The following is a 14,868-nucleotide window of genomic DNA, read 5'->3' on the forward strand; positions in this document are numbered from 1 at the left end:
GAGCGAAATATTAGGAGGAGGTGAGCCCCTCATATGGGTAATAATTTCTGTTCGTTTTAAGTTTTAATGCTGTTGCTTACTTCCAGATGAAAAAAAAATCATTGTTTTTTTTTAAGCAATGCTAGTAAATCCTGCGCTCCCTTCATGAAAAATTTCCTCCCCCATGACAAATTCCTCGATGGAACGTTCCCCCAGCATATCCCCCTCTTCTAAACCCCTGCCTCCATTCAAAAAATCCTCCTGAAAACGCCTGTACACTTCCCAATAACCATTACTATATGTAAGCACTGGTCAAAGTTTTGAACTTGAAACCCCTCCCACGGGGACTGTGGGGGAGTGAGTCGTCCCCAAAGGTTCTCTGATACGCTTATAAAGGTTCTCCGATACCCATATAAAGGTTCCCTGATACTGAATTCTGAAGCCGCAGAATAAATAGTTGACATTACTAAAAATACTTTAGCGTAAAGAGCGAAGTGTTAGGAGGAGGTGAGCCCCTCATATGGGTAATACTTTCTGTTCGTTTTAAGTTTTAATGCTGCTGCTTACTTCCAGATGAAAAAAAAACTTTTTCATTGTTTTTTTTTTAAGTTATGCTAGTAAATCCTGCGCTCCCTTCATGGAAAATTTCTTCCCCCATGAAAAATTTCTCGATGGAACGTTCCCCCAACATGTCCCCCTCTTCTCCACCCCTGCCTCCATTCAAAAAATCCTCCTGAAAACGCCTGTACACTTCCCAATAACCATTACTATATGTAAGCACTGGTCAAAGTTTTGAACTTGTAACCCCTCTCACGGGGACTGTGAGGGAGCAAGTCGTCCCCAAAGGTTCTCTAATACGCTTATAAAGGTTCTCTGATACGCTGAATCTATGACTTTTAGGGGACGTTTCCCCCTATTTTCTAAAATAAAGCATATTTTCTCAGGCTCGTAAATTTTGATGGGTAAGACTAAACTTGATGAAACTTATATATTTAAAATCAGCATTAAAATGCAATTCTTTTGATGTAGCTATTGGTACCAAAATTCCATTTTTTAGACTTTTGGTTACTATTGAGCCGGATCGCTCCTTACTACAGTTCGTTTTATTATTATTTTATGCCTAAACTTAATCAATTTTGATAGTAAGTTGAATTTCTCTCATTATTTTGGGTAGTGTAATAAATAACTTACTTACAGGATCAAATTGTGAGTACATTGAGAGGCCACAACATTTACTTCTAAAGGGGGCGAAGAAACTTGCTTACTTCTTGGAAAAGAATTTAAACTTGCTTACTAATGATAACTAGACCTACGTTGCCTGAGCAGCATGAAGTGTTGCGGCGACCTTTGTCTGGCTTCGCCGGCTAAAGTGTTGCGAGAGCAAAACTTTGGTTTTGTTTCTTCGCTATCGATCAGTAATCACATGATCAAAGGCTATTCCTAAGCGTAGAAAAAACAACAACAAAATAGTATCGAAAGAAGGGTCTAAATTGACTTTGAAGCCAGTTAAACTTTATCCTTTTCAATCTTAGATATCGTGACAGACGAAAAATTGGAACAATATGTTATATAATCTAGTTGCTATTATGAAGCTATCTGTTACTTTTCAGGATCAAAATACCATAGGTGACACTCTATTCATTATTACGAAACCGCCTCGTTGTTTTACGTTATCGGTTGTACCCGTTGCCTAAACATTTAATTCTAGGTTATAGTGAGTATGGGTAGGCTACACCAACCAGCAAAAATTACAAGCCCCTTTTCGTTAAAGAAGATTGTAGCGAAACAGACGATTATTACTTACAAGTCCCCTACATGTCTTACCACTGGAACCAATTCGGTCTTACCATCAAATACACTGGAAACAAATAATAGGTAGACCAAATAGGAAACTTTGCAAGCCCCTCACTGCCAAAGATGATTATGAGCTAACAGCCGACCTTTTCTTAGAAGGCCCCTACCTGTCTCACAATTGGTATCCGCTTATTTTATGTTTCAGTGTGTACCCTACTACTGAAGCTGTCAACCCCTTTAAATTTTCAAACTAGTATATCTCATGAAGGAATTTTTCGACCAAAAAATGAATGACACGTACTTTGATCACCTCATCAAGAGCTATCGACTGCCGTTGAAAAAAACTCTACCTATCTTAGTTCAAAAGTTGATTTTTTTGCCGTAGGCCAACTTTCTAACGTCACCACTTAGAAAAAAGCAAAGGATAAGCTCCAGTTTCTTTAGCAATGATAGAAATTTTAAAGTTTAAGAGGTGCATCTGACAACATTTCTCTCGTTCAATCCCAAGTCCCCCCCCCAAAAAAAAAAAAAAAAATTATAAACCCAGCCAAAATCACGGCAGCACTTTCGTACCCGTGGGAAAATACCGCTTTTTTGTTTCTGTAATTTTTTTATATTTATCACTCAAAGAAGATATATTGCTTCTGGGACCGGTTAACTGCCGCATATATTCAAAACTTCATCAATCCGGCCTGAGGTTCACACTTTCCACAAAAACCGCACAGGTTAGACCCTTACCAACTTCCAGGAATAAGCCTTCATCGGCGGCATAGAAAAAAAAAACAAGAGCTAAGAGCTCATATGGCACTTGTGACGAGGTCGGAAGAGCCGAGAGCTCATATGGTACGAGGTCGGAAGAGCCAAGAGCTCATTTGGACGAGGTCAGAAGAGCCGAGAGCTCATATGGTACGAGGTCGGAAGAGCCAAGAGCCAAGAGCTCATTTGGCACTTGTGAGAAGGTCAGAACCTAAAGTTAAACTTTATAGCACAAGATCCTTCTAAATATCAAATTTCATTAAGATCTGGTCACCCTTTCGTAAGTTACAAATACCTCAATTTTCAAAATTACCTCCCCCCTCCCAATTCCACCAAAGAGAGCAGATCCGGTCCAGTTATGTCAGTCACGTATCTTAGACAGGTTTCTATTCTTCCAATCCAGTTTCATCCTGATCTCACCGCTTTAAGTATTTTCTAAGATTTCCAGTCCCCCCAACTGCCCCCCCCCAATTACGTTTGATCCGGTTGAGATTTGAAATAAGATATCAGAGTTACGAGGTCCTTCTAAATATGAAGTTTCATGAAGATCCGATCACTCCTTCGTAATTTAAAACTACGTTATTTTTCTTATTTTTCAGAATTACCCCCCCCCCCCGCAATTGAGCGGATCCGTTCCAATTATGTAAATTACGTATGCAAGACTTTTGCTTATTTTTCCAACCAAGTTTCATCCCAATCCCTCCAATCTAAGCGTTTCCCATCATTTTAGGTCTCCCCACCCCAAACTTCCCCCAATGTCACCAGATCCGGTCAGGATTTAAAATAAGAGCTTTGAGCCACGATATCCTTCTAAAAATCAAATTTCATGGAGATCCAATCACCCGTTCGTAAGTTAAAAATGCCTCATTTTTTCTAATTTTTCAGAATTACCCCCCCCCCCAACTACCCAAAAGAGAGCGGATCCGTTCCGTTTATGTCAATCATCTATCTAGGACTTGTGTTTATTTTTCCCACCATGTTTCATCCCGATCCCTCCACTCTAAGTGTTTTCCAAGTTTTAGGGTCCCCCTGCCAACTCCCCGCCCCCATCACCAGATCTGGTCGGGATTTAAAATAAGAGCTCTAAGACACGATATCCTTCTAAACATCAAATTTCATTGAGATCCGATCACCCGTTCATAAGTTGAAAATACCTCATTTTTCTAATTTTTAAGACTTACCCCCCCCCCCAACTACCCCAAAGAGAACAAATAAGTTCCGATTATGTCAATCATGTATCTGGGACTTGCGCTTATTTTTCCCATCAAGTTTCATCCCGATCCCTCTACTCTAAGTGTTTTCCAAGATTTTAGGTTTCCCCCCTCCAACTCCCCCCAATGTCATCAGACCCAGTCTGGATTTAAAATAAGAGCTCTGAGACACAATATCATTCCAAACATCAAATTTCATTAAGATCCAATCACCCGCTCATAAGTTAAAAATACTTCATTTTTTCTATTTTTCCGAATTAACCGGCCCCTACTCCCGCCCCCCCAGATGGTCAAATCGGGAAAACGACTATTTCTAATTTAATCTGGTCCGGTCCCTGATACGCTTGCCAAATTTCATCGTCCTAGCTTACCTGGAAGTGCCTAAAGTAGCAAAACCGGGACTTTAGGTTTTCCCCCTCCGACTCCCCCCAATGTCATCAGATCCGGTCGGGATTTAAAATAAGAGCTCTAAGAAAAAATATCATTCCAAACATCAAATTTCATTAAGATCCAAATACCCACTGATAAGTTAAAAATACTTCATTTTTTCTATTTTTTGCGAATTAACCGGGCCCCCACTCCCCCCAGATGGTCAAATCGGGAAAACGACTATTTCTAATTTAATCTGGTCCTGTCCCTGATACGCTTGCCAAATTTCATCGTCCTAGCTTACCTGGAAGTGCCTAAAGTAGCAAAACCGGGACAGACCGACAGACCGACAGACAGACAGACCGACGGACAGACCGACAGAATTGGCGACTGCTATATGTCACTTGGTTAATACCAAGTGCCATAAAAACGAGACAAAACCAAAGTGTTAGCAAAGGAAGGGGTAGAGAGTTATTGTTATCCATTAATTTTGATGCTAATAAACTGGACTGAGCTTAAATAAATGTGTTAAGGAAAATTAGAAAATATCTAGAGGAGAAAACTAAAATCTACAATTCCCTCCGCTCACTACGTCCTGACGTCAAGTCAAATCTTATTGTGCCACATTTTGTAAGACGTACCAGGAAATTTGAGATTGTATCATAAAGTACTTCTAGAGATGAAATGTACCCGAATGTTACAATTGTACTGCTCTTGGCAACGCTAGATAGCGATGAGACATAGATGCCTTTAACAATTCTCAAGTTACTTTTTTCTAATTTAAAAAGGGTTTTGACTTTTCTTCCATTTTTCTTAGTGGGCAGGACAGATGTGGCTTTTTTGGCTTAAATCCTTGCTCTTTACTTTGAAGTTTGACTTTTGTCCAAATTCCTTAGACATTCACGGAAACACAAGGGCCATTGAATTGGAAAAAGAAGGTTTATTAAAGAACTAAAAACTTTTGTTTAATGCTTGAGCAATGAGTTTGGAAAGTAGCATTCCCCTTTATATAGAGAGTAATTTCACTTTTTTTAAAGTATAACACAAGGCTTTTGCTAACACAGAAAAAATAGTCAATATTTCAAAGCATAGAGACAAATATCTCGTAATCTTAGAGACACTCATTTTTTGAAAGTTAATGAAAAGGTATGCATATACTTCTAGTTGGTAGACAGACAAGGTTAAGAAAATCTCAAATCTTGTACTGGTCTAGCCTTACTATTTCTGATCATCTAGTAATGCAGTGAAGTTAAGTTAGAGAGCATAGAACAACTAGGAGACTGATGAATTATTTTTTGATGTCTCCATCCTCCACTTTGTTTTTTTCATCAGCTATCACATACTGTTCCTAGCCCCAAAGTTAGAAGTATCATGGGCAGCCATGTAAATAGCATTGTGGGCACGACGTATTATTATTATTATTATTATTTTTTGTTTAGACAAGGGCACTTCGTATCGAAGGATTCATCAACTTCCGAAAGGGCTTATTCGATTCCAAATTGAAAAGGCTAGTGCCCTATTTAATGTTCGAAAGTGTTTAGTGGGCAACTGGCCCCTCTCTGACACCCAGTATTTCCGCAAACACATATAATCAATATTTTGAGAAAGCCATTTCGCTCAACATAGTTGAAAGATCAAGGAATTATATTTTTGAAGATGAAACCCTCCACCCACAGCCGTTAGGAAAAGGGCTGTAAGTTATGCCCTAGGGGTATCTAAGATTTATATAGATTAAATAAACTTCAAAGGCTGCTCATTGGATTTCTAATCAAAAGTTTTAGTGCCATTTTTGAGATACAGAGTAATCAGATGGTGGATACCCACCCCACACGCACACACCTCATTTTTTCCCGAAATGCATCTGTTATAAATTTATAAGATGGCCGTTTACTGTCAAAGAAACTTCGAAAAGAGATCATTCGATTGACAATTGAAAGACCTAGCTCCCTTTTTAATAGTCAAACGTGATTGGAGGGCAACTAATGCCATTTCAACGCCCATCATTTCTCCAAACCCATCCAATAGAAATTTTGAGACGGACATTTTGTTCAAAGTAATTGAAAGGTCTAAAATCATATCTTGGAGGATGAAATACCCCCTCCCCCCTGCCCTCAGGGGAAGGGTTATAGGTTGTGGCTTGGGTCATATATGGTATATACATATTGGGTGATCACAAAAATTCTGGAATGGGGTCATTAGATTGGAAATAAGATGTTTTAGAGCCTTTTATAAAATTCAGAGAGATCGTAGGGTGCTTGATTTTGCATACTTGAGCTTTTGGACACGCTCAACGTTAGTTGTTTCTTCTAAAAGCTTATAGATTTATTATGCAAAATGTTGGTCAATAAAAACGGCTTGATTCTAACCATTCAACGATGAAACATAAGAGTGAAACATGTTTTTAAAATGATAATATACCGCATAAAATCAATACAGTTTTGTCTGTTCTTTTATCCTAGGTGTTGGATTGATTCCCTTAATTTTTTCAGAGTAAAGACGTAAAAATTGAACATGTGTTTTGATTTATGCCGAAACAAAAAGTTGCATTTCTAAGTTTTGGTGTTAAGAAATTTTCCAATCCTGTGGCAAAATCACTTCTGACAAAAAAAACACAATTACTCAGATTCTTTTTCATTAAAGAAACCCGAATACCTATAAATAATTCAGTAAGCAAAAGAAGCAAAAGCAAAGCAATACACATAACGCAATGCAATAAGCAAACAAGGGTGGATGTTTGACTAAGTCCCAACATTCCAATACTAGAAAGGTTGACTTCTGTTTACCTTGGGATAATCCGATGGTAACTAAAGTCTTCTCTGACTGACAGCTTTTCAAGCTCAAAGACATTGATGAGCATCTGGGTCCAAGAAAAACGAAAGAAGTTTTATGATGATTAAAAATCATTTGCCTATGGTAGAAGTGCAACAGCTGCTAAGTCTATTAGGATTAAGGCTGTCATCTAGTTCATCTTGAAATTAGTACCTATTGTAAGTTTTTTTTTCTATGATTGTTTTTTTATTGTCTATTGGTTTCATTTATTCTTTAATAGTAATTTCTGATCATCTTGAGTTTGAGTTATTGTAGCTTTCCATAAGTGTGTTTGCAGGGACTCGGTTTGAAGCGTGTTTCGAGTGGGTTAAAAATCGTTTTCACGGTCTTCGTGTTCAACCCAGCAAAACTGTAAAGCGTTTTGTGGGTCGTATGACCCACAAAACGTGGGTCGTATGAAAACGAGGTATATGTCTTCTGTTCTCAACTTTTATACGGCATTTTCCTTTATTTTGAAAAAAGAATATTTTGAAAAGTTTTTTTAATTGATTTCTACCAAAGTTTACATTTTTTCAAAATTTCCCATTTTAGAATAATACTTTTTCCAAAATAAAAAAATGTGTAGCTGGTAACAGCCTTGGCAAGAACTAATAAAACTAAACTGAATATTCGATATAAAATGATATTACTACTACTACTATTACTACTACTACTAACAACACACCACAGCACCAAGCCGCTTGAGACCAACGCAGCCTCCTCCCAGGAAGTTCCCATTTCCTTCAAATCATGTACAAAATCTAATTTTTGCCCAAGGCTTAACGCATTATAATTGACATGTGTAGGAAATGGACTTTCATAGATTTTGTAGTAACCTATTTGAAACAACTATCGTATTCTGTCTTTTTCTCTACCTCTATGTGCTTTCACACTCCCGCTATATAATGACCATTTTCAAAGTTAAAGCCTCCCTCCCTCTATAAGAGAATTTTGATTAAAGTCAGACCTATATTATAATCAGTTGCCATGCAAGACGTTGTTTCAGCAGAGGCCATGTCCTGGCAGTTATTTTTTAACTATAAAAAACTAGGAGTATGCAATTTGTGGTTTCTAATCCATTTGGAGCATGTAATTTTGCAGCAAACCTACAGCTGCAATCATCTGTATAATTGGATTCATTAGTTTTATGTTTATCAATTTAATTTAGCCAAAATTTCAACATTGCTTAAACTTTTTTTGAAAACGATCTAAATGTGTCTAGATAGCATGAAAAAATTTTTCACATATTTATGATGCATTTTTATTATCTTAGAAATACAAACAAAATATTAAAAAGGTGATTAATCAAATGGATAGAACTGAGCTCCAGTAAAATTGTTGTCTTATATCAAAACATTAAAATTGTAAATCTGCAGAAAAATAACATACCAAAACTTGGCACAGATCATATTCCAAAAGGATCTGTAACAACACTGGGAAAAAAAAACAGGGGAAGGGGGGGGGCAATACAGGGTTTGAACCACGTCCAAAATTTGTTTTCGAATTGTATAAACGGAAAAAATTCAAAGAAACAAATTTCTGATGTGTTTTTTAACGTTTTTGTGAATTTTCGAACAGTGATAGATGGATTTTTTGCAAATATGAGTATTTTTAGAAGTAACTTGTGGTGGATGCAACCACGATATTCTGCATAAATTGCATCTTTTTTCATTTTTTTCTTTTTCTCCTCAAATAATTTGGCACTGGAATCCTTTAGAGACTTTTTAATGAATCATTTAAAAAAAAAAAATTATAGGGCTAAAAACTCTTAATAATTGAAAATAAATATTTTTAAAATAATCACAATAAAGAACAAACTCTAGCCTATAGTAACTGAGAAGTGTGTATAGATTTGTGGAATGGTTAGAGTATCACAGTTGCTGCTTTAACTGCAATCTTGTATAAGCCCAACTGCATTATATTAAAAAAGAACTATAGCCAATAGCAATTAAAGCATTTTAATGAATAATGAATAAGTAATTAAAGTGTTTGAATGAATGAATATGATACATAAACAAGATAGCATAAAAGAAATATCTTTTCAAAATGTATTTCTCAATGTCAACCGTTTCAGCGGTATCACGGTCGCAGCTGTAGCTGCAATCATTTTATGTAAGAAATCGGCATAGTTGATTATAAATTAGGATTATGTAGATTTAATTGCCATCGTGACTGCAGAGATAGCTGAAGCCTAGCAAAGAATAGACCAAGGCGCTTATTGGGCTCAGTTTGCTGCCTAATTTTCTGCAGTTTCTATCTTATTATTCCAAATAAGAAAAAACCTCAGACTTTACCCTGATTGTAATTATAGAAAAGTTATACAAAAGGACGAAACATAGTCCATAATGAAAAAAAAATTGTAAAAAAGTTATTTTTACATTACAGCAAAGGAACATAAGATTTGTCGTTGTCAGTAGATAATGGATTGATATAGCTGTATTAAAACACGATCCTCAGAAAAAAACACCATTGCATATTTTAGACTTAGTTGGATGGCTGATTCTTTGAATTTTGTCTCTTACTATTCCAAAGAAGAATTTACATAAAGGTCAATATAGTTTTTACCAAAAGGATAGGTATATTTAATAATAAGTGGTAAGTATATAAGTTTCATCGGATTTAGCTGAAACCTAGTAAAGACAAGAGCTAAGAGCTCATATGGCACTTGTGACGAGGCGAGAAGAGCTAAGAGCCAAGAGATCATATGGTATGAGCTCTAACAAAATTCTATGAATCAATAGATTGATTTAAAAAGGAAAATAAGAGGCTTAATGCCGGACAGGATTTAAAACAAGATCTCTGAGTCACGATGTCCTTCTAAATATCAAAATACATTAAGATCCGATCACCCACTCGTAAGTTATAAATACCTAGTTTTTTCTAATTTTTCCTCTCCCTTTAGCCCCCCAGATGGTCGAATCTGGGAAAACGACTTTATCAAGTCAAATTGTGCAGCTCCCTGACACGTCTATCAATTTTCATCGTCCTAGCACGTCCAGAAGCACCAAACCCGCCAAATCACTGAACCCCTCCGCCCAACTCCCCAGAAGAGAGCGAATCCAGTACGATTTTGTCAATCACGTATCAAGGACATTTGTTTATTCTATCCACCAAGCTTCATCCCGATTCCTACACTCCAAGTTTTTTCCAAGATTTCCCCCTCCAACTCCCCCCAATGTCAAACGATCTGGTTGGGATTTGAAATAAGAGCTCTGAGACATGAATTCTTTCTAAAAATCAAATTTCATTAAGACCCGATCATCTATTCGTAAGATAAAAATACCCCAATTTTCAAGTTTTCCAAGAATTCCGGTTTCCCCCTCCAACTCCCCCCAACGTCACAGTATCTGGTCGGAATTTCAATAAGAACTTTAAAGCACAAGATCCTTCTAAATATCAAATTTCATTAAGATCTGGTCACCCTTTCGTAAGTTACAAATACCTCAATTTTCAAAATTTTCAAAATTTTCCCCTCCAATTCCACCAAAAAGAGCAGATCCAGTCTGGTTATGTCAGTCACGTATCTTAGACAGGTTTTTATTCTTCCCATCCAGTTTCATCCTGATCTCACCGCTTTAAGTATTTTCTAAGATTTCCGGTCCCCCCACAACTGCCCCCGCCCCAATTACGCTTGATCCGGTTGAATTTAAAATAAGAGATCTGAGTTACGAGGTCCTTCTAAATATGAAGTTTCATGAAGATCCGATCACTCCTTCGTAAGTTAAAAATACGTCATTTTTTCTTATTTTTCAGAATTACCCCCCCCCCCCCAATAGATCGGATCCGTTCCAATTATGTAAATCACTTATGTAAGACTTCTGCTTATTTTTCCCACCAAGTTTCATCCCGATCCCTCAAATCTTAGCGTTTTCCCTGATTTTAGGTTCTCCCACCGCAAACTTCCCCCAACGTCACCAGATCCAGTCAGGATTTAAAATAAGAGCTTTGAGACACGATATCCTTCTAAATATCAAATTTCATTGAGATCCGATAACCCGTTCATAAGTTAAAAATACCTCATTTTTTCAATTTTTTCAGAATTAACCCCTCCCCCAACTACCCCAAAGAGAACGGATCCGTTCCGGTTACGTCAATCATATATCTAGGACTCGTGATTATTTTTTCCACCAAGTTTCATCCCGATCCCTCCTAAGTGTTTTTCAAGTTTTAGGTTTCCCCCTCCCGATTCCCCCCCCAATGTCATCAGATCTGGTCGGGTTTAAAATAAGAGCTCTGAGCCACGATATCCTTCTAAATATTAAATTTCATTGAGATCCGATCACCTGTTCGTAAGTTAAAAATGCCTCATTTTTTCTAATTTTTCAGAAATACCCCCCCCCCCCCAAATATCTCAAAGAGAGCGGATCCGTTCTGTTTATGTCAATCATGTATCTAGCACTTGTGTTTATTTTTCCCACCAAGTTTCATCCCGATCCCTCCACTCTAAGTGTTTTCCAAGTTTTAGGTTTCCCCCTCCCAACCCCCCCCCCCCAATGTCACCAGATCCGGTCGGGATTTAAAATAAGAGCTCTAAGACACGAAACATCAAATTTCATTGAGATCTGATCACCCGTTCGTAAGTTAAAAATACCTCTTTTTTCTAGTTTTCCAGAATTCCCCCCCTCCAAGTACCCCAAAGAGAGTGGATCCGTTCCGATTATGTCAATCCTGTATCTGGGACTTGTGCTTGTTTTTCCCATCAAGTTTCATCCCAATCCCTCCACTCTAAGTGTTTTCCAAGATTTTAGGTTTCCCCCCTTCAACTCCCCCCAATGTCATCAGATCCGGTCGGGGTTTAAAAAAAAGCTCTGAGACACAATATCATTCCAAACATCAAATTTTATTAAGATCCCATCACCCATTCATAAGTTAAAAATACTTCATTTTTTCTATATTTTCTGAATTAACGGCCCCCACTCAACCCCCCCCCCCCAGATGGTCAAATTGTGGAAAACGACTATTTCTAATTTAAGTTGGTCCCGTCCCTGATAGGCCTGCCAAATTTCATCGTCCTAGCTTACCTGGAAGGGCCTAAAGTAGCAAAACCGGGACCGACAGACAGACAGACCGACAGAATTGGCGATTGCTATATGTCACTTGGTTAATACCAAGTGCCATAAAAAAACAAAAGCAAATAGTAACTAAAAGTACAGGCAATACAAGCACCCGGGTAGCAGCGGTAGCTTGCAACCTCGGAAAAGCCCATCAGATCTCTTACTAAGAAATACAAAAACTTATAACTTATCAAACTAATCATATTAAAAGACTGCCATAAGAAGAACAAACATTTGCACACATTGGACTTAGTTTGCTGCCTGATCTGGGTTCCAGCGGTAGCTAGCAGCCTAGCAAGAGATAATCACGTCCCTTACTAAGAAATACAATAACCAATAACTTCTAAAAAATTGTGTTTGATCAAAACAAAAGTACACTACAAGAACCGCCTTGTCCGAAACACCTGTATAGAAAACTTACAGTCACTTAGCTTGAACAATAAAGAATATATGTTGAAATGAAAAACAAAAAAGTGGCTTGAACTACGATATTTAGCATCGACACAATCTTTTTTCCAGTTTCCCCCCCTCAGCATTATCGACACTGGAATATCAGAGAGAGCTGTCTGATAGCTATTTGAAGGAAAATTGCTATAACTAGTGCTTTTTTAACTAAAAAGACAAATAGTTTTTTTTTAAATAGCATTGCTTATTACAAAAACTGAATTTTCAGGTGGAAGCTCGAAGAGTGACGTCATAATCGGATGTTATAATCGTATGTGACCTAATTAGTGAATGCAATATTCTTACACGTTTATCTTTAAACAAGATAAAGAATAAGAAATCAGTAAGGGATCGATATAGTTCATTATTAATGAGGACTATGTAAGATTGATCAAATATAGCTGAAATAACATAAAGGATTGATTTGGCTCGTTACAAATGGAAATCGTGTAACCCGGGTTGCTGCAGTAGCCTGCAACATAGTAAGAGACAATCACGTCCAATATTGAGAAACACAATAGCCCATCACTCCAAAAAATAGTGTTAGATCGAAACAAGAAGTTACGTTCTTAGAACCACTTAGTCCGAAACCCCTATAGAGAAAACGTACCGTCCCTTGCTTTAAGTAAAAAGGAAAATCTATTGGCTTGAAAAACAAGAAAAAATTTTAAACTACGATATTCTGCACATATAGGATTTTTTCTTTTTTTCTCCAGAACTAGGAGGCATTGGAGCATCATAGAGATCTCCTTACTGGCTCATTTTAAAGATAATTGCTACATCTAGTGCCTTTGTAAATTAAAACCAATAAGGCTTAAAATATAATAAATTTTCACAAGCAACAATGTTTTCATTTACAAGCTTGATAAATGACGTCATAGTTGTAGGTTGCAATTGCATAAAGGATCAATATTGCTCATTATAAGGAACTGCATCTATCACTTATGTAAAAGTAATTCAGTTACTATTGGCTATAGTTTGTTCTTTAATATGGAAATTATATACAATTTTCCAGTGTGTTCTAAATTGCCAAACTGCTCTTTATATAAAAGAAATTTAGTGACTATGGGCTAGTATTCAAATTTTCCTATAAAACATTCAGTTTTAGGAAACAGAAGAAAATGTAGCTTTTTGGATGTCCCACTTTGCTATACAGTGAGCCATTAGACAACACTCTACGATAGTATAAAGGATCAATACAGTTCAATATAAATGGGGACTAAGTTTTACTGGATATAGCTGAAACCTAGTAAAGAAAAAATCACTGCACAAGTAACTAATCAAGGTTGCGGCAGTGGCTAGCAACCTAGTAAGAGACGATCGAGTACAATGCTAAGATATCTAATAGCATATAACTACTAAAAAATACCCCAACACCTAGTTGGTGGGGGCGCTTCGCGCATCCACCCCCAAGCCCCCCGTGCGCGCAAGTCGTTATGCGCCATATTAGCTACGCGCCATTGTAGTTGTGTCCCTGTGTCCCACCTGTGAATATATATATATATATATATATATATATATATATATATATATATATATATATATATATATATATATATATATATATATTTAACTACGTAAAACCTGCGAATGTACATCATTCTTGGGTGTCCCATTGTCTGTGCGTATAAATAGATTGTCAGGTTTACCGACTCTTGAACATGCAACATATAGTTGTCCATGGGAAAAACAATCAGTATTCAGATCTATACCTCATTATTTTAATGATTGCCCTTGAGCTTTCAGATCTATACCTAATGTATACCAATCATTTGTGTTCCGGTGTCCCGGTCTGTAATTTCTCTTTGAGTGTCCTGGTCGTCATTTATATTCCCTGTGTCCCGGTCGTCATTTGTGTCCCGGTGCTTTGTTGATGGTGATTGCTAATCGAACATTCCTTGTGTCCCGGTCGAATTCTCTTTGAGTGTCCCAGTCGTCATTTATATTCCCCATGTCCCGGATATATATATATATATATATATATATATATATATATATATATATATATATATATATATATATATATATATATATATGTATATATATATATATATATATATATATATATATATATATATAATATATATATATATATATATATATATATATATATATATATATATATATATATCTATATATATAAAAATAAGTTGTGTGTCTGTGGATCAGGTGACGTCATGTTTCTGTGTCGGCTGACGTCATGAAATTAGTTGTCAGGTGACGTCATGTTTCTGTGTCAGCTGACGTCATGAAATTAGTTGTCGTCATTTTTGCTTTGACGGTGACGTCATTCAAGTTAATATAAGACATATGTTCACGTAGAAATCTATTAATGTTTAAGTTTACAATGACTGATGAAGATGCTCAAAGAGTCTATGCCAAAAAACTTGCTGCTGATAGTTCCTCGGCACGCTTTCTTTTCTGACTTTCTCTATCAGCAGCAAGTTTTTTGG

The 14,868-nt window shown here is 36.8% G+C and overlaps 1 protein-coding gene across 1 annotated transcript in view; it reads right to left on the reverse strand.

The window, feature by feature from the left end:
- LOC136042695 (E3 ubiquitin-protein ligase MARCHF5-like) overlaps positions 1–6,983 on the reverse strand; it is a gene marked incomplete at its 3' end in the record, with an annotated part of 41,126 nt that extends 34,143 nt beyond the window's left edge. The window contains 1 exon segment of the mRNA XM_065727655.1: positions 6,893–6,983. Coding sequence (XP_065583727.1) covers positions 6,893–6,966 — 74 coding nt within the window.
- Positions 6,984–14,868: the final 7,885 nt, after the last annotated feature.

The sequence above is a fragment of the Artemia franciscana genome, unplaced genomic scaffold (assembly GCF_032884065.1).
Source record: "Artemia franciscana unplaced genomic scaffold, ASM3288406v1 Scaffold_1795, whole genome shotgun sequence".
In the NCBI taxonomy this organism is placed as follows: Eukaryota; Metazoa; Arthropoda; class Branchiopoda; order Anostraca; family Artemiidae; genus Artemia; species Artemia franciscana.